Source organism: Mustelus asterias, chromosome 6, assembly GCF_964213995.1.
Source record: "Mustelus asterias chromosome 6, sMusAst1.hap1.1, whole genome shotgun sequence".
Taxonomy (NCBI): Eukaryota; Metazoa; Chordata; class Chondrichthyes; order Carcharhiniformes; family Triakidae; genus Mustelus; species Mustelus asterias.
This window is the reverse complement of record NC_135806.1, coordinates 85,755,723-85,772,220: the sequence shown is the minus strand read 5'-3', so window position 1 is coordinate 85,772,220 and position 16,498 is coordinate 85,755,723. Positions and strand designations below refer to the sequence as shown.

The 16,498-nt window shown below is 40.0% G+C and overlaps 1 protein-coding gene across 1 annotated transcript in view; it reads left to right on the top strand.

Moving 5' to 3' along the window:
• Positions 1–16,498, top strand: part of wdr36 (WD repeat domain 36) — a 103,935-nt gene that overhangs the window by 51,074 nt on the left and 36,363 nt on the right. The window contains exons 11-13 of the mRNA XM_078214675.1: positions 4,634–4,717; positions 4,997–5,151; positions 11,288–11,402. Coding sequence (XP_078070801.1) covers positions 4,634–4,717; positions 4,997–5,151; positions 11,288–11,402 — 354 coding nt within the window. The remainder of the gene's footprint in view (positions 1–4,633; positions 4,718–4,996; positions 5,152–11,287; positions 11,403–16,498) is intronic.

The window sequence follows — 16,498 nt, the reverse complement described above, 5'->3', positions numbered from 1 at the left end:
ATCATAAGCCGACCATGGGGGACCTTATCAAACGCCTTACTAAAATCCATGTATATGACATCAACTGCCCTACCTTCATCAACACACTTAGTTACCTCCTCAAAAAATTCAATCAAATTTGTGAGGCACGACTTGCCCTTCACGAATCCGTGCTGACTATCCCGGATTAATCCGCATCTTTCTAAATGGTCGTAAATCCCATCCCTAAGGACCTTTTCCATCAATTTACCAACCACCGAAGTAAGACTAACCGGTCTATAATTACCAGGGTCATTTCTATTCCCTTTCTTAAACAGAGGAACAACATTCGCCACTCTCCAGCCCTCTGGCACCATCCCCGTGGACAGTGAGGACCCAAAGATCAAAGCCAAAGGCTCTGCAATCTCATCCCTTGCCTCCCAAAGAATCCTAGGATATATTTCATCAGGCCCAGGGGACTTATCGACCTTCAGTTTATTCAAAACTGCCAGGACATCCTCCCTCCGAACATCTATTTCCTCCAGCCTATTAGCCTGTAACACCTCCTCTTCCTCAAAAACATGGCCCCTCTCCTTGGTGAACACTGAAGAAAAGTATTCATTCATCACCTCGCCTATCTCTACTGACTCCATACACAAGTTCCCACTACTGTCCTTGACCGGCCCTAACCTCACCCTGGTCATTCTTTTATTCCTCACATAAGAGTAAAAAGCCTTGGGATTTTCCTTGATCCGACCCACCAAGGACTTCTCATGTCCCCTCCTAGCTCTCCTGAGCCCCTTTTCAGCTCATTCCTTGCTAACTTGTAACCCTCAAATCGAGCCATCTGAACCTTGTTTCCTCATCCCCACATAAGCTTCCCTCTTCCTTTTCACAAGACATTCCACCTCTTTCGTGAACTATGGTTCCCTCACTCGGCCATTTCCTCCCTGCCTGACAGAGACATACCTATCAAGGACACCCAGTATTTGTTCCTTGAAAAAGTTCCACTTTTCATTAGTGCCTTTCCCTGACAGTTTCTGCCAGATGTCCAAAGCAACTGATATTGAATCAATCCACGCCCCAAGTTCATCTACCTTGTTCCGGATGCTCCTTGCATTGAAGTAGACACACTTCAACCCACCTTCCTGTCTACCGGTACCCACCCTTGACCTTGATACCTTCCCCAATACCTCACCACCCTCAACACTGACTTCTGGACTACAACACCTTTTCCCACTCCCCTGACAAATTAGTTTAAACCCCCCTGAAGAGCCATATCAAATTTCCCTCCCAGGATATTGGTACCCCTCTGGTTCAGGTGCACCCCATCCTGTTTATACAGGTCCCACCTTTGGCCCCCTCAACCGTATCCAAAGTGGAATACTTGTTGCTAAGGGGAACGACCACCGGGGATCCCTGCACCGACTGCTTCCTCCCAGCCCCTCTCACCGTCACCCATCTATTTTCATTCCTCGGAGTAACTGTATCCCTAAAGCTTCTGTCTATGGCCACCTCTGCGTCCCTAATGATCATAAGTTCATCCAATTCTAGCTCCAGTTCCCTAACACGGTTTTGGAGGAGCTGCAGATGGGTGCACTTCCCGCAGGTGTAATCAGCAGGGACACTGATGTCGTCCCTCACCTCAAACATAGTGCAAGAGGAACATAGCACTGCCTGCACACCCATCCCCTCTAGATACCTTGCCAATACCAGGTAGAAACAGCAAAAATGAATTAAACTCACCCCTGATCGCCCTGTCTCCCAAAGCCCTGTGAGCCAAAGCCCTTATAGCTCACACTCTGCTTCCCACACACTCCACTGCCCACTCCCGACGCTGCCCGCTGTATACTGCAGCCTACCTTTTATACTTCGCGCGCTTAAAAAACCCTTCCCAGACTCCTTAGCAGCCCACTTCCGGTTTTCACTTTAAACTTAAGAAAAATACTACTACAAAAGTAAAGGCCAAAAAATAAACACACACTAACTGACTAATTAAATAAATAATTAATTCAATCAAGCTCTCACCAGCACTCCTGCCTCAAATCACTCCCTCTCTGCTTGCTCCAGTGGAACAATGAATCAACAAAAATCCTAGAGTTTATTCAAAAACACCTAATTCCTAAATTTCTGGCTCTTTGTGCATCCTTGATTTCTTTTGCTACCATGCCTTTAGCTGTGGGCCCCAAGCACTGGAATTTCTCTGCTGAATCTCTCCAGCTCTTTCTCCTCCATTGCAACACACTTCAGGTCCAACTACTTTGACCAAGCTTTTGATCATTTGTCCTAACTTTCTCCTTTCAGTTCCCCAGTGTTAAATTTGGTTTGATAATGCTCCAAGCACCTTAAAACACTTCAATATGCCAAAGGCATATTGTGCATATTGTTCCTTTGGCAATATTCTGTGCACAAATATGCTATTTCAGCTTAAAAATAAAATAATTTTGCATCTTCGATTTTAATTATTTTTCAAACAAAATTTTGTGCCCACCGCTATAATGTAAAACTTGCAACTGAATAAAAGTTGATAGCGTGCAGCTAGTAGGATTTATTATTGGAATGTACTTGAATGATGCGGGGGTATTTAAATTGGTGGATGGAGTGCTGATCAAGCAGGTTCCTTTGTCCTGGAGAATATTAGTCAACTGGTGAGAGACTGCAGAATGCTGTGGTACAGGATCTGAATACCCTCATACGTGAATCACAAGAAATTAACATGCAGGTTCAGAAAGTAATTAGGAAGGCAAATGAAATGTTAACCTTGTTGCAAGGTGGCTGGAGTATAAAAGAAGGGAAGTCATGTTACGACTGTACTGGGCATTGGTGAGCACACCTGGAGCACTCCGTGCAGTTTTGACCTTATTTAAAGAGGGATATACTTGCATTAGAGGTAGCTCAGAGAAGGTTTTTTTAGGTTGATTCCTGAAATAAATGGGTTTGTCTTATGAAGAAATGTGGAATAAGTTGTGCTTGTACTAATTTGGAGGTGATAATTTCAGAACATACAAGATTCTGATGGGCTTGACAAAGAGATTGCGAGAATGCTTCTCATGGGGGAATCTAGAACTAGGATCTGGCCTGCAAATAAGTGACATTATTTAAAATAGAGCTGGAGAGGAAGTTCTTCTCAGAGGGTCGTTATCCTTAGGAATTCAGTGCTCCAGAGAGCAATGGAGGCTGGGTTAGATGGATATTTGATCTGTAGGGAATCGACAGGAAAGTGGAGTTAAGGCCACAATCAGCCATGATTTTATTGAATGGCGAGAGACCAAATGGTCTAGTGCGCTTATTTCTTATGGATGGTGTTAAGCTTCTTGAGTGTTGAAGCTAAGCTCAAGAGTATTTCATCGTTATCTTGCTTTGTGCCTTTTAGATCTTTAGGGAGTCAAGTGGTGAGTTATTCATAATTCTCAGCCACTGACCAACTCTTGTATCCACGTTATTTATGTGGCTGATTCTGTTAAGTTTCTAGTTGATGGTCTGTCCGTCCCCCAGTTCAATAATATTTGCGACATTGACACTTCTGTGGTATGAATATTACTTGCCAGCCCAAGATTGAATGTTGTCCAGGTCTTGCTGCATGTGGGTCGGGATTGCTTCACTATCTGAGGAGTTGCAAATGGTATTGAACATTGCAATCATTGATGAACATCTCCACTTCTGACTTAATGTTGGAGGGAAGGTCAATGGTGAAGAAGCTGAAGATGATTGGATCTAGGGTACTGTCTTGAGCTCCTGCAGCATTGATTTGGACCAAATATTTTTATTTGTTTAAGAAAAGGTACTTCCTGATGGCTGTTGGTTTCTGGAAGTCGAGCTCTCTAAAATCTGCAAATATATGACAATATTTGTACTCCTTGAAATATGTAATGGATGAAATTTAATGCTGTCAAATCTAAAGATGGATGAATGTAAAGTGCAACACAATTGGAAGGACCTGCAAAGTACTGATAAAATAGCAATAGAGATCAAGAATTGAAGGCTGTTAATAAAAAAAGGACTCTAAATCAGGATGGTGCAACTGAAAATGGGTAGTGTGTTTCACATGTAATATGTGCGTCATGACCAGTACTGTCATACATTCATCTTGAACAAAATGGGTTTAGGGTTTTAACAGACTGTCCTCAAGGTTTTCAATCGCTGGAGGACTCCAATCAAATAGAAGTTGGAAGAAATTGTGTTTAAATGACATTGTGCTCTGGTCAGCCATATCTTGAATATTGTCAATTCTGGTAACTAAGGCACTGAAAGTGTTAAAGTCAAGGAGACAGAGAACAGTTGCTAGACTGTTACTGGTATTGGTACACCCAAATTGTGTGGTAATTTGAAGCAACTTTGTCTTTACAACCTCGAAATTAAGCTATTAAGCACTGGTGCCATCGAGCTGTATGTAATAATAAACCAATATGGAAAAGTCAAATCCAAAAGTACCACAAATTAAGTTGTGATTAGGCCAAGGGTAGAAATTTAACCAGCAAACAAATTTAGGAGAAATTAACCAAAACAGTTAATGGATGGATGGAAAGAAGAATGGCTTATAGAGGCCCAATACATACACGCCTATTTAATCTATTAAATGTAAAGCACAAATTGTACTCACTTTTTTGTTTCTTTAGAAATATGTACCAAATTGTTGTTTTTGGTAAAAAAAATCAGATGTGTTTCTTGTTTTAAGGTTCCATTAATAAAAAGAAATCCAAAAAGAAGGGATTGAAGTATGATACATTGAAACTACCTCCAATTACTACATTTACTTCAGGTAATGGTACATCTACACCAATTCTGATTTTCTACTTTAGAATGAATGGAATGGAACATTACCCGGTTTAAACACAGAAAATTTAATTAAACTATTACATTTTCCAGCTTTATTTAGGCAGGCAGTTACAATATCATGTTTGTCCTTAACTTAAATATTTGAACGTGTCATATTGTAATGTTTTTTGAATCTTAAATATAGATTTCTATTCTAAATTATCTCAATGTATTTCTGGTTTCTAATGCTGCTGATTAATCTGGTTTTGATCTGTTATGATAGAATCAGCACGCCAGAGTGATTGGGATGGAATTGTTGCCTGCCATCAAGGGTATCTAATCAGTACAACATGGAACTACCAGAAAACCTCAATGGGAGCACACAAACTTGAACCTCAGAGATTTGTTAAAGATTATTCCCTGGATATATATTCCACAGTATGTACATTGCACTGTTTGCTTGAACAACTTCTTGAGCTTATAAAGCCATAACATCACTATTTCTGTGTTTGCCTGTCTGTCAGTATAGAAAAGATAGATTAAAATTTACTGAATAGAAAGACATTCCGATCAAGAAACTAGTTTCCATCATAACTGATGGTACACAGTCAATGCTGGGTGTCAGTGCATGCTTTGTTGCACTTTGTAGGAATGGTCCTCAATTCTCCTCCTTTAACAGTCACCACTGTGTAATTCACAAGCAAGCGCCAGTCACCACATTTATTGACTTTTTTCATGCAATGACAGATCATCAACTCAATTCATGCCAGAGCTCTACAACATTGTTTGTTCAAATTGTTACTCAGTTGGTTTGATGCCACCTATGATGAGCTGATCCTTCATGCAGATGTGAGGTGGTTGAGTTGATGAAAAGTCCCCCAGAAATTTTTAGATCATCTCCCTGAAATTGTCATCTTAAATCAAGAAATTAGGTGTACAGCAAGCTGTCAGATAATGCATGGTTGCTAGACTTAGTGTTTTACGGACATATGTGCAAGCTTGAATGAGCTGAACTGGGAACTGCAGGGGTAGGACAGAGGCTTATCACACACGATCAGAATGTGTTCAAGCTGAAACTGAGCCTCTGGTCCTCCCAGTTAAAGAATAAAATTACTGAACATTCCCAAATCTGGAGAAAATCCAACAACAGGTCAAACAGAGAAGGTTCCATCCAAATAAATTCTCTGACTATCTGAACAAATTTGAAAAAGAATTCAACAGACAATTTCAAGAGTTAGACAAGATGGAACAAATCATTGTTTGTCTCGCATCCTTTTCTTCAAGTGGACATTGGACAACTGACAGCAAAGTTTCAGCAGGTGTTTGAAGAAAGCAGTGGACTTGGCATGGAAATAATCACCTTGCAAGATGACACAGAGCTGAAAGCTAACTCAAGAGATAGAGACTTTTGGGGACTTGTAAACTGAGAGAAGTACTCTCTTCTGACATTGTGTGCACTCAAGGTGAAAACCTACTTTGATTCCACATACCTCTGTGAGATGGCTTTTTCCAAGATGAAAATCATCAAGTCAGGTATCACACTTGCCCATCTCAGATGCCCATCTAAAAGACCGTATGAGACTGGTCATCTCAAACTACAACCCAGACTTCACAGCCCTCCCAGATAGTGTGCAAACACAGGCGTCACACTAAGAATAGATGAGTGTTATGCATAAGTTACATTTTGGGGGGTTTTAATAAAGTCAAATTTTTAAGTAGATCTCCTGCTCCATTCTGATGCTAAAAGTGATCTTGTGCTTAAAAACATGGAGACCACTGTTCTAGATGGTAGCAGTCATGAATTTGCAGATGGTACACATTGCTATCACTGTGTCAGTGATGATGGGAATGAATGTTTGTGGATGGGGTGCCAAGCAGCACATCTATACATATTTCTAACATTGCTTATTTTTGGGTTGGATTTGCAGGATTTTTAATTCATCATTTGTTTATATTGTAGTTAAACTTTAAAAATATTTGAAGAAGCTAATGGTTTGAATGTTTTCATGAATGAAAAATATGTAATTTCAAAATGTCTAAATATTTTAAATGTTGAGACTCAGCCTTGGCTCCAGTAGCATAGTCACCTCCTGAGTCAGAAAGTTGAGGATTCAAGCCATACTTCAGGACAGGTCACATAAATTCAGCTGACATCTCTGTTCACCAGGAGAGCTGCACTGTTGGGAATGTCATCTTTTTAATGAAATGTTAAACCGAAATACTGTATGGTCTTTCAGGTGGATATATTCTGTGATGGTATTTGAAGAGCTGGCCAACCTTTACCTCTCAGCCATTGCCACTTAAAATATTTTAACTGATTGCTTTTGTATTTTCTATATTTTCCCACATTGCACTGATCTTGTATTGAAAGCAGTTTGTCTTTGAAGTACTTTTCTCCGTTCTGGGGCCATGCTATATAAATCCAAGCCTTTTCTATTTTACTCCTCTTAAACACATTTGCAGATTGTTATTTATGGATTTAAAATGGAATAGTATGAAGTAAATATTAAGATGTAACAAGTGTAATTTATATTTCCTTGGATATTGATGATGAACAGCATGTGCAAATATCTGACCATTCTCTCCTATTTCTCTTGCGTACAATAAATGCTCCATACATTTATTTGTACGTTGCCCAATGATCTGCTCTGTACAAAGCTTACTTATAACTGCACCTAATCTAGCAAGAATATAGAAGCACCACTGAAGTAGAAAAGTTTGGATATTTTACAATCTTAAATAGACGCTTCAATTATATATCCTATACTCTTAATGTAGGAAGTCAGACAAAACATAAGGAGATGCTCTGAAATAAAAGCAAAGAGTCAGAGTTAGGTGTATGGAAGGAGGCTATTCTGCCCATCAAACCCAGGCTGAGTCTCGAGCAATTGAGTCCGACCCATTCCAACTCACTATCCATGTAGCTCAGTAAGTTTACTTCCTCAGGTGCCCATCCAATTTCATTTTGAAATCACTAATTGCCTCCCCTTTCACCACTCTTGTAGGCAAAGAGTTCCAGATCATTAGCACTCGTTGTATAAAAATAGCCCTCCCCAATATAGCTTGTCTTCAGCTGTGACGAAGGGTTATCCTGACCTGAAATGTTGGCTCCATTCTCCCTGCACAGATATCAGACCTGTTGAGATTTTTCAGCATCCTTTTGTTTTTCCTTCAGAATCTTGTTTGTTTCAATGAGATAATGTCACGTTCTTAAGTCGAGAGAATACAGGCCTGATTTATTCAGTGTCTTAAAAGACACTATTCCCATGTCGGGGTACTATCTAGTAAACCTTTGCTGTACCACATTCAACGCAAGTATGTCCTTCCTTAAATAAGGACATAAAACTGAGCACAGTATTTCAGATGTGGTCTTAACCCTGCAGTGTATTCCAATCACCTTACAAGAAAGTTCAACTCGCCATTTACCTTGTTAATTACAGTGCTATACAGCATGCTAACTTTTGACATTCCTTATGTAACTACATCCAAGCCCCTCTGAACATCAACATTTGGAAGTTTCATGCTTTTTAATAAAACATTCTGCTTTTTTTATTAGTACCAAAGTGAATAACATCAGTTTCCCACACTATACTCCATCTGTCACTTTGGCCATTCATTTACCTTGCCTATATCTCTCTGCTGTCCCCTTGTGTCCTCTTTAGAGCTTGCATTCCTACCTGGCTTTGTATTGTCAGCGCACTTAATTACATTATTCTAACCTTTTGCCTAAGACCCTAATATCGATTGTAAACAGCTGAGGCCTTATCACTGATCTTTTCAGCATTCCACTGATTACAACTATCAACTTGAAAACACTTGTTTATCCTGACCCTTTCCTCTGTCAGTTAACCAGTCCTCTCCATGCTAATATATACTCCAACTTCTTGAGTCCTTATCTTGTGTATTAACTTTCTCTGGCATCTTATCAAATGCCTTTTGGAAATTCAAGTATACTGGATCTACTGGTTCCCCTTTATCTACCCTATTAGTTACACCCTCAAAAAACTCTCTTAAATTTATCAAACTTGATTTCCCCTTTGCTAAACCTTGTTGACTTTGTCTGATTATACTATGATTTTCTAAGTGCATTGTTAAGACTTCCTTAATAATAGATTCCAGCATTTTCCCTATGATTGATGTCAGGCTGACTGGCTTGGAGTTCCCTGTTTTCTCTCTCTGTTCTTGAATAGCAATGTTATAATTGCTAACTTCCAACCCACTGGGGCTATACTAGAATCTAGGCAATTGTGGAAAATTGGAAATAATGCATTCACCATCTCTGTAGCTATTCCTTTTAGAACACCAGAATATAGAATTCTAAACCCCCACTCCAACTTCATTTACGGCCATGAGGAGATAACCTAAGTACTGAGCAGGTGACACAAGTTTTGGAGCTCCCAGTCACGGCTGCAGAGGACAGTGTGTATCTACCCACCCCTGACAATACTGGACCTTATAACTGCTGCGTTACTTTTTGCTTTGAATGGCATCGTGAACCATGGTGCTATGCATTGGTTTGCCCATCCACCCTGCAGTCCTTGTTCTCATTCACACAAGTAACTAGTGCTCCATCCATACCTGTTGGTCAAAGGCTGGGGCTCCTCCATTACTACATGTTCGACCCCCATATCTGCCAGAATCTCAGTCACATCCTCCTGTCTCTGACTAAAAGTCCTCTTTAACCTAAGGGGTATGACTGCCTCCAGGAACAAAGTGTCCAGGTACCACTCCTTCCCGATGCCCCGCAGTGTTTGCAACTTGAACTCAAACTCAGCAACTCTGCATCAGAGTCCCTTATGCCGTAGCCACTTACCATGGATATGGTCATCCAGGAGTGCAATGTTGCAGTCACTGCACACCCCAAATCCAGCCATGTCTGTCTAATTGTACTTATTTAATTTGCCAATTAGTTACTAATTTTAGATAACTAAAGTAATAGCAAGTTATGCTCTTTGAGCTGTGCAACAAGGGAAGAACACTCACCGACTTCTAGAAGTCATTGTTGTCTAAATGCCATGCTGTGTGACATAGGTGACCGTGGTCTTCCAAGATTACTTTGTTGTTGGAGTTATGGGTTAAGTCAGCCTTTAACGTAGTCTAGTTGCTTTCATAGCTGCAAGAATAACATTTCCAAATAACTCCTTTTGTTGCCTTTTGATATTTAACAGTTTTCGTATACTTCAACCTCATTTGGTCCTACTTGTAAGTTTTTTTTTCTCCACCCAGCAAGCATACCCTTATGATCTATAAACATCACATTTTGGTGCTGTTGATTTTTTTTTCTTCCTACCAAAATGTGCACTCGCGTTTATCTGTGTTGAACTTCATTTGCCAATTCTGCAAGTTGTGTCCTGAAATTTGTTGTAGTCCTCCACAAAAATGACTATACCCCCACTCCTCTACAAATTTAGAATTTGTGATTTTGATTCTGGAGCTCGAATTGTTAATGTAAATAATGAACAGCATGTTCCCAGCACTGATCCTTGTTGAACACTACTTTCCACCTTCTGACACTTCGAACGTCTACCCTCTGTTCCTATTCTGCTTTCTATCTTGAAGCCAGCCCATTCTGTCATTTGTCCCCTGACTGTGACTTTATGCTTCCCCACATTATCCCAGTAGATTTCCTTCATGCTTTCATTCTTCCAATGCTGTTTTTTCCTAGCTCTTTTCAGGCAAAAAAAGTTAAAGATGTTGTGGCAGAGGACTGGTGGATAGCTGATGTAATTCCTATATCTAAGATATAAAGAACATGTCCAGGGAATTGTAGACCAGTTACCTTAACAACAGTGGCAAGAAAATTCATGGAATACGTATTAGAGAGAATCAAAGAAAATCTAGAAATTAGAAAAATAATACTGAATAGTCAGCATGAGGAGATAACAACCTAAGTACTGTTAGTCTATTTTGGGACACATTATCAAAGGCCTTTTGATAATCCAGTTAAATTGCATCTACTTCATTACCATTGTCTACTTTCTCTGTTACCTCAAAAAATTGAAGCAAGATTTTCCCTTTCAAAATCCTTGCTGACTATATTCAGTATTATTTTTCTAATTTCTAGATTTTCTTTTATTCTCTCTAATACGGATTCCATGAATTTTCTTGCCACTGATGTTAATGCAGCTGGTCTACAATTCCCTGGACAAGTTCTTTATCCCTTCTGAAATATAGGAATTACATCAGCTATCCACCAGTCCTCTGCCACTACATCTTTAACTTTTTTTGCCTGAAAAGGGCTAGGAAAAAACAGCATTGGAAGAATGAAAGCATGAAGGAAAGCTACTGGGATAATGTGGGGAAGAAAATTAAAGATGTAGGAATTCACAAGAAAGATCAAATGCAGAAGTAATTAAATTGAAAGGAGAACAGAAAGGGATGACGATAACAAAGTCAATGTCAAGTGCCTCCACGCTGCATGCTTAACCTCTAGACCCAGGAAAGAAGTGATGAAAGTTTTTCTATCCTGCATCACTTCATTAGCTGTTTGTGTTTATGGAGTTTATTTTGCTGCTGAGTTGATGCACCTAAAAATATATCAAACACTTATGAAATAATTTTGTTGCATTCTTAGGCTGTGGATATAACATCTTGTGGAAATTTTGCTATTGTTGGCCTTTCTTCAGGCCATGTGGACGTGTATAACCTGCAATCGGGCATCCACAGAGGGCAGTATGGCAAAGACAAAGGTAAGTAAAAGCTCATGATAATATTTGAAATCATTTGCTTGCTTTAATAGTCTTGTGCAGATAATTGGATGCAGAAACTGAAGAGAATTATCATGCTAAGTTTCACAAAACACCTTAGTTTTTTAAGTTTGGGAACATAAGTACTAACGATCATCAAAATTGTGGCCTACTCATTGATGTGGCAGCATCATGCAAAATATTTGCCAGCAATTAATTATCTTTGACGCAAGCTGTAATAGGAATTGAATCATATATGAAAAAACTTCTGGAAAGCACTATCCATATTAAAAGGCCTATTTTCTCTATTGTAGCTTTGTAATCTATTTGTGATTATAGTATAATTTTAGAAATGCCAGTAATCTATTTATGGTAGTATAATTTTAAAACTGAAGTAAACGATGCAGTTTGAATTGTGTGTAGTCAGCGTTATGATTTTAGAATCTCAATAATAAAAACAAAGTGCTGGATAAACTCAGCAAGTCTGGTGGCACTTGTGGAGTTCTGTGGAAGTATCATATGGACTTGAAATATGAACTATGTTTCTTTCTCCACAGATGCTGCCAGACCAGCTAGGTTTGTCCAGCAATTTTTGTTTTTATTTCAGATTTCCAGCATCTGCAGTATTTTACTTTTATATGATTTTATAATTCTCAGTTGTAAGACTTGTTTGTGGACTGTAAACCTGAGACATTTTTAACATATAAATAAACAGTGAACTAAACAATGTTTTCCTTTCCATTTAAAGTAGAGATTTTTTTCTAAAAGTTCAGTGTTTCCTTGTAACATATGCAACATATTAGTTTTACTTGGAGGGGACAGATTCTTTTCTCCCAATTTCCTCCCTCTCTTGAAGGTTCTGATCCTTCTCCAGTTCCACAGGGGACGATAGTCCTCCTAAATCTTGTTCAAATCGTAATTTGGTTGATCTTAAATGCTGAGGATGAGCAGGCAGTTTGACTGCAGAGGATGACACAGTAAATCATGATTCTGTTCTTCTTCCAAAGAGTAATCATTGGTAAATAATTTTAAATAAAAAAGTTTAAAGCCAATCTTAGCATCCCAATTGCTGCCTTGGTAGAGATCAGCTAAATCATATAGGCTCAGAATCAAACTGGAACTAATTTGTATCATTTAACGCCACGCCGCGTTTACATATTATTCATGACTTTGTAGTTACTGTCAGGTACTTGAGGGCCACTCTTCCCAGCCCAGAATTGTTGAGTCTCTGCCTGTTCTTTTACATGTTGGGTAAAATAGAGTCATAGAGGTTTACAGCATGGAAACAGGCCCTTCGGCCCAACTTGTCCGTGCCGCCCTTTTTTTTTAAACCCCTAAGCTATTCCCAATTGCCCCCACGTGGCCCATATCCCTCCATTCCCATCGTACCCATGTAACTATCTAAATGCTTTTTAAAAGATAAAATTGTACCCGCCTCTACTACCACCTTTGGCAGCTTGTTCCAGACACTCGCCACCCTGTGTGTGAAAAAGTTGCCCCTCTGGACACTTTTGTATCTCTCCCCTCTCACCTTAAACCTATGCCCTCTAGTTTTAGACTCCCCTACCTTTGGGAAAAGATATTGACTATCTAGCTGATCTGTGCCCCTCATTATTTTATAAACCTCTATAAGATCACCCCTTAGCCTCCTACGCTCCAGAGAAAAAAGTCCCAGTCTATTCAGCCCCTCCTTATAACTCAATCCATCAAGTCTCGGTAGCATCCTAGTAAATCTTTTCTGCACTCTTTCTAGTTTAATAATATCTTTTCTATAATGGGGTGACCAGAATTGCACACAGTATTCCAAGTGTGGCCTTACCAATGTCTTGTACAACTTCAACAAGATGTCCCAACTCCTGTATTCAATGTTCTGACTGATGAAACCAAGCATGCTGAATGCCTTCTTCACCACTCTGTCGACCTGTGACTCCACTTTCAAGGAGCTATGAACATGTACCCCCAGATCTCTTTGTTCTGTAACTCTCCCCAACACCCTACCATTAACTGAGTAAGTCCTGCCCTGGTTCAATCTACCAAAATGATCTGAAAATTGTGTGGAGAATGTCAGATTGGAAACCAAATTATTTGAATTACTTGTCTCATGTAGTTAGTAAATAATGTTTCTTCGGAATTTATTTAGATGTGTGCTCATTTCATCGATGGCTCATTAATTGTTTTAATCTAATTATGATTATCCTTAGTACTCAGTTGCATAGTGATATGGTTTGCAGTGCAGAACTGAAACCTTTTGATTTTGATGCATGTACTTTCATTTCTCTTTAAATGTTTGCTTTCAAAATCTAAGTATTTTTGGAAGAAGTCAAATCTGGATTCACACATGAATCATGCTCACTTGGACACTGGAACTAGACTCCAACAAACAATGTTTGCAACAATCACAATTTTAAAATGTTCAAAATAAATTTTAACTATAAATTCTAAATGCTGGTGTTTGGGAGAAAAATGTGAAGATATGGAAGGTTAAATAATGAGTTTGTAATGGAGGTTCCTCTGGAAGATCTAAAGCTATACAGTCTTTGGGAGGATTTTCTCAGTAAGAAGTTTAACAACACTAGGTTAAAGTCCAACAGGTTTATTTGGTAGCAAAAGCCACAAGCTTTCGGAGCGTTAAGCCCCTTCTGGTGAGTGGGAATTCTCTTCACAAACAGGGCGTATAAAGACACAAACTCAATTTACATGAATAATGGTTGGAATGCGAATACTTACAGCTAATCAAGTCTTTAAGATTCAAACAATGTGAGTGGAGAGAGCATCAAGACAGGCTAAAGAGATGTGTATTGTCTCCAGACAGGACAGCCAGTGAGACTCTGCAGGTCCAGGCAAACTGTGGGGATTACAAATAGTGTGACATGAACCCAATATCCCGGTTGAGGCCGTCCTCATGTGTGCGGAACTTGGCTATCAGTTTCTGCTCAGCGACTCTGCACCGTCGTGTGTCGTGAAGGCCGCCTTGGAGAGCGCTTACCCGAATATCAGAGGCCGAATGCCCGTGACCACTGAAGTGCTCCCCAACAGGAAGAGAACAGTCTTGCCTGGTGATTGTCGAGCGGTGTTCATTCACCCATTGTCGCAGCGTCTGCATGGTTTCCCCAATGTACCATGCCTCGGGACATACTTTCCTGCAGCGTATCAGGTAGACAACGTTGGCCGAGTTGCAAGAGTATGTACCGTGTACCTGGTGAGATGCCATCATCTCACGTGAGAACACCATCCACTTTTTATCTTCTGGATTTGTCTTTGGCTGTCAACGTTAACTGTTGGAATGTTATCATCTTGACTTGTGACCTTGGGTTGTTCTACCAGGAAATGAAGGCGACTAGTTTCTGTTTGACGAGGTCACATTTCAGCATCAAATTACCTTTGTTGCCAGAAAAATCCAAGAAAATGTTGGAGAACCACACCAGGTACTATGCATTCAGTGACCTGACCAAAGCGTTTGACTCTAAATCACAAAACTTTGTGAATTATGCTGCAGGAATGTGAATGTTCAAGAAACCGTCACAATCCCGCAACTGTTTCATGATGTATGCCTGCAACTGTTTTGAGTGGGAGATCTGAAACAGTCCCGTCAAAGTTTGGACTGGCTTCAAGGAAGGCTGTATGATAGCCCCCCTACTATTTACAATCCATCTGACAGTGGCTATTCACCGTACCAACTGATGTGATGAACTACCTTCTGGTGCGGGTAGATGGAAATTTCTTAACTTAGTTACACCTGTGCCAAACCTAAAGTGACCATAGATGTACATCATCTACAACGTGTGTGGATGACTGCAGTCCTTGTTGTCTACTCTGTACCAGATTTGCAAGCCATTCTCAATCTCTTCAATTTTGCGCACAAAAAATGTTGCCTGTCTTTGAATGTTGCCAAAACAAAACTCGAACATCGATCTACACCTGTTCAGCCAAATATTCTACCCCCATGTATATTGAAGGAGAAACTCTGGAATATGTTGAGCACTTCTCATACCTTGGCAGCCATCATCAATGAGGACATCTAACACAGGATCAGCTGTGCCAGCTCAGCCTTCTATAAACTACAGCAGAGAATGTTTGGCAACAAAGACCACAGTGAGACCTGGACTGTGTACTGGTGGCACATAAGAGCACTAGAGAAATTCCATCAGCAGTGAATCTGCCGCATCTCCAGATTCAACGGGAGGGGCGTTGAACAAATGCAAGCGCGTCCTTCAAGACCGATCCACAGACATTCAGGCAAAACACCTACAAAGTCAACCATGATGACTGGACTGGATGTGACCGAATGGCTGAAAAGCGTCTCCCCTGCCAGTTGTTGTTTTCTTAATTCTCAAATGACCAATGTTCTGGGGAGGACAAAGGAAATGCTAAAAAGGCACTCTCCTTGCTCCTTGAAGCATGGCACAATAGACATTAATGACTGGGAGAAGCTTGCTATCATTCGTTCAAAACGGCGACTATTTGTCCATCATCAGCATCGTGTTTAGAGTCCAAATGCCTTAACGCTGAGGCCAAGTGGCAGCAGGGACAGAAAGAAAAGGAAGTAGATCCTGCATTTTGGTTCCCAATACCTCATGTGATGTCCTGCCCCACGTGCCAAAAGATCTACGGATCACGAATCAGCCTGTAAAGGCACACAAAGTCCCATGGCAGAAAGACATGATCGTGTGTAGATACCATCCTAGAATTGAGGGACAACCAACTATGATGTCATGGAAGGTCGTATATTGTTGGCAATTAGAATTATTTTGCCTAGTTCGTGCCATCTAACCTGTATACTGATGATCTAAGTTTGTGGATATGGCTGTTACCAATTCATAGGAAGATGAAAGCATGCAGAGGAACCAGGGAAATTCTATTTAATTTCTTGATAATGGGTATGGAAGGTGGACATGAGCCTCTACCAAGTTTTTATTCCAGGCTTAAATCATATCAAAGGTTTTTTTAGACTTGGGAAGTAAGGAATCCTCTTCTGTTGGTTGAGTGACTCCCCTTTGTATCCCAAAAGAGAATAATTCACCTAAATCCTCTGATCACAATTATCTGAATTCTGTCTCCTTCTCGGAGATATCATCCAAAATCATTAATCATATTTGCTC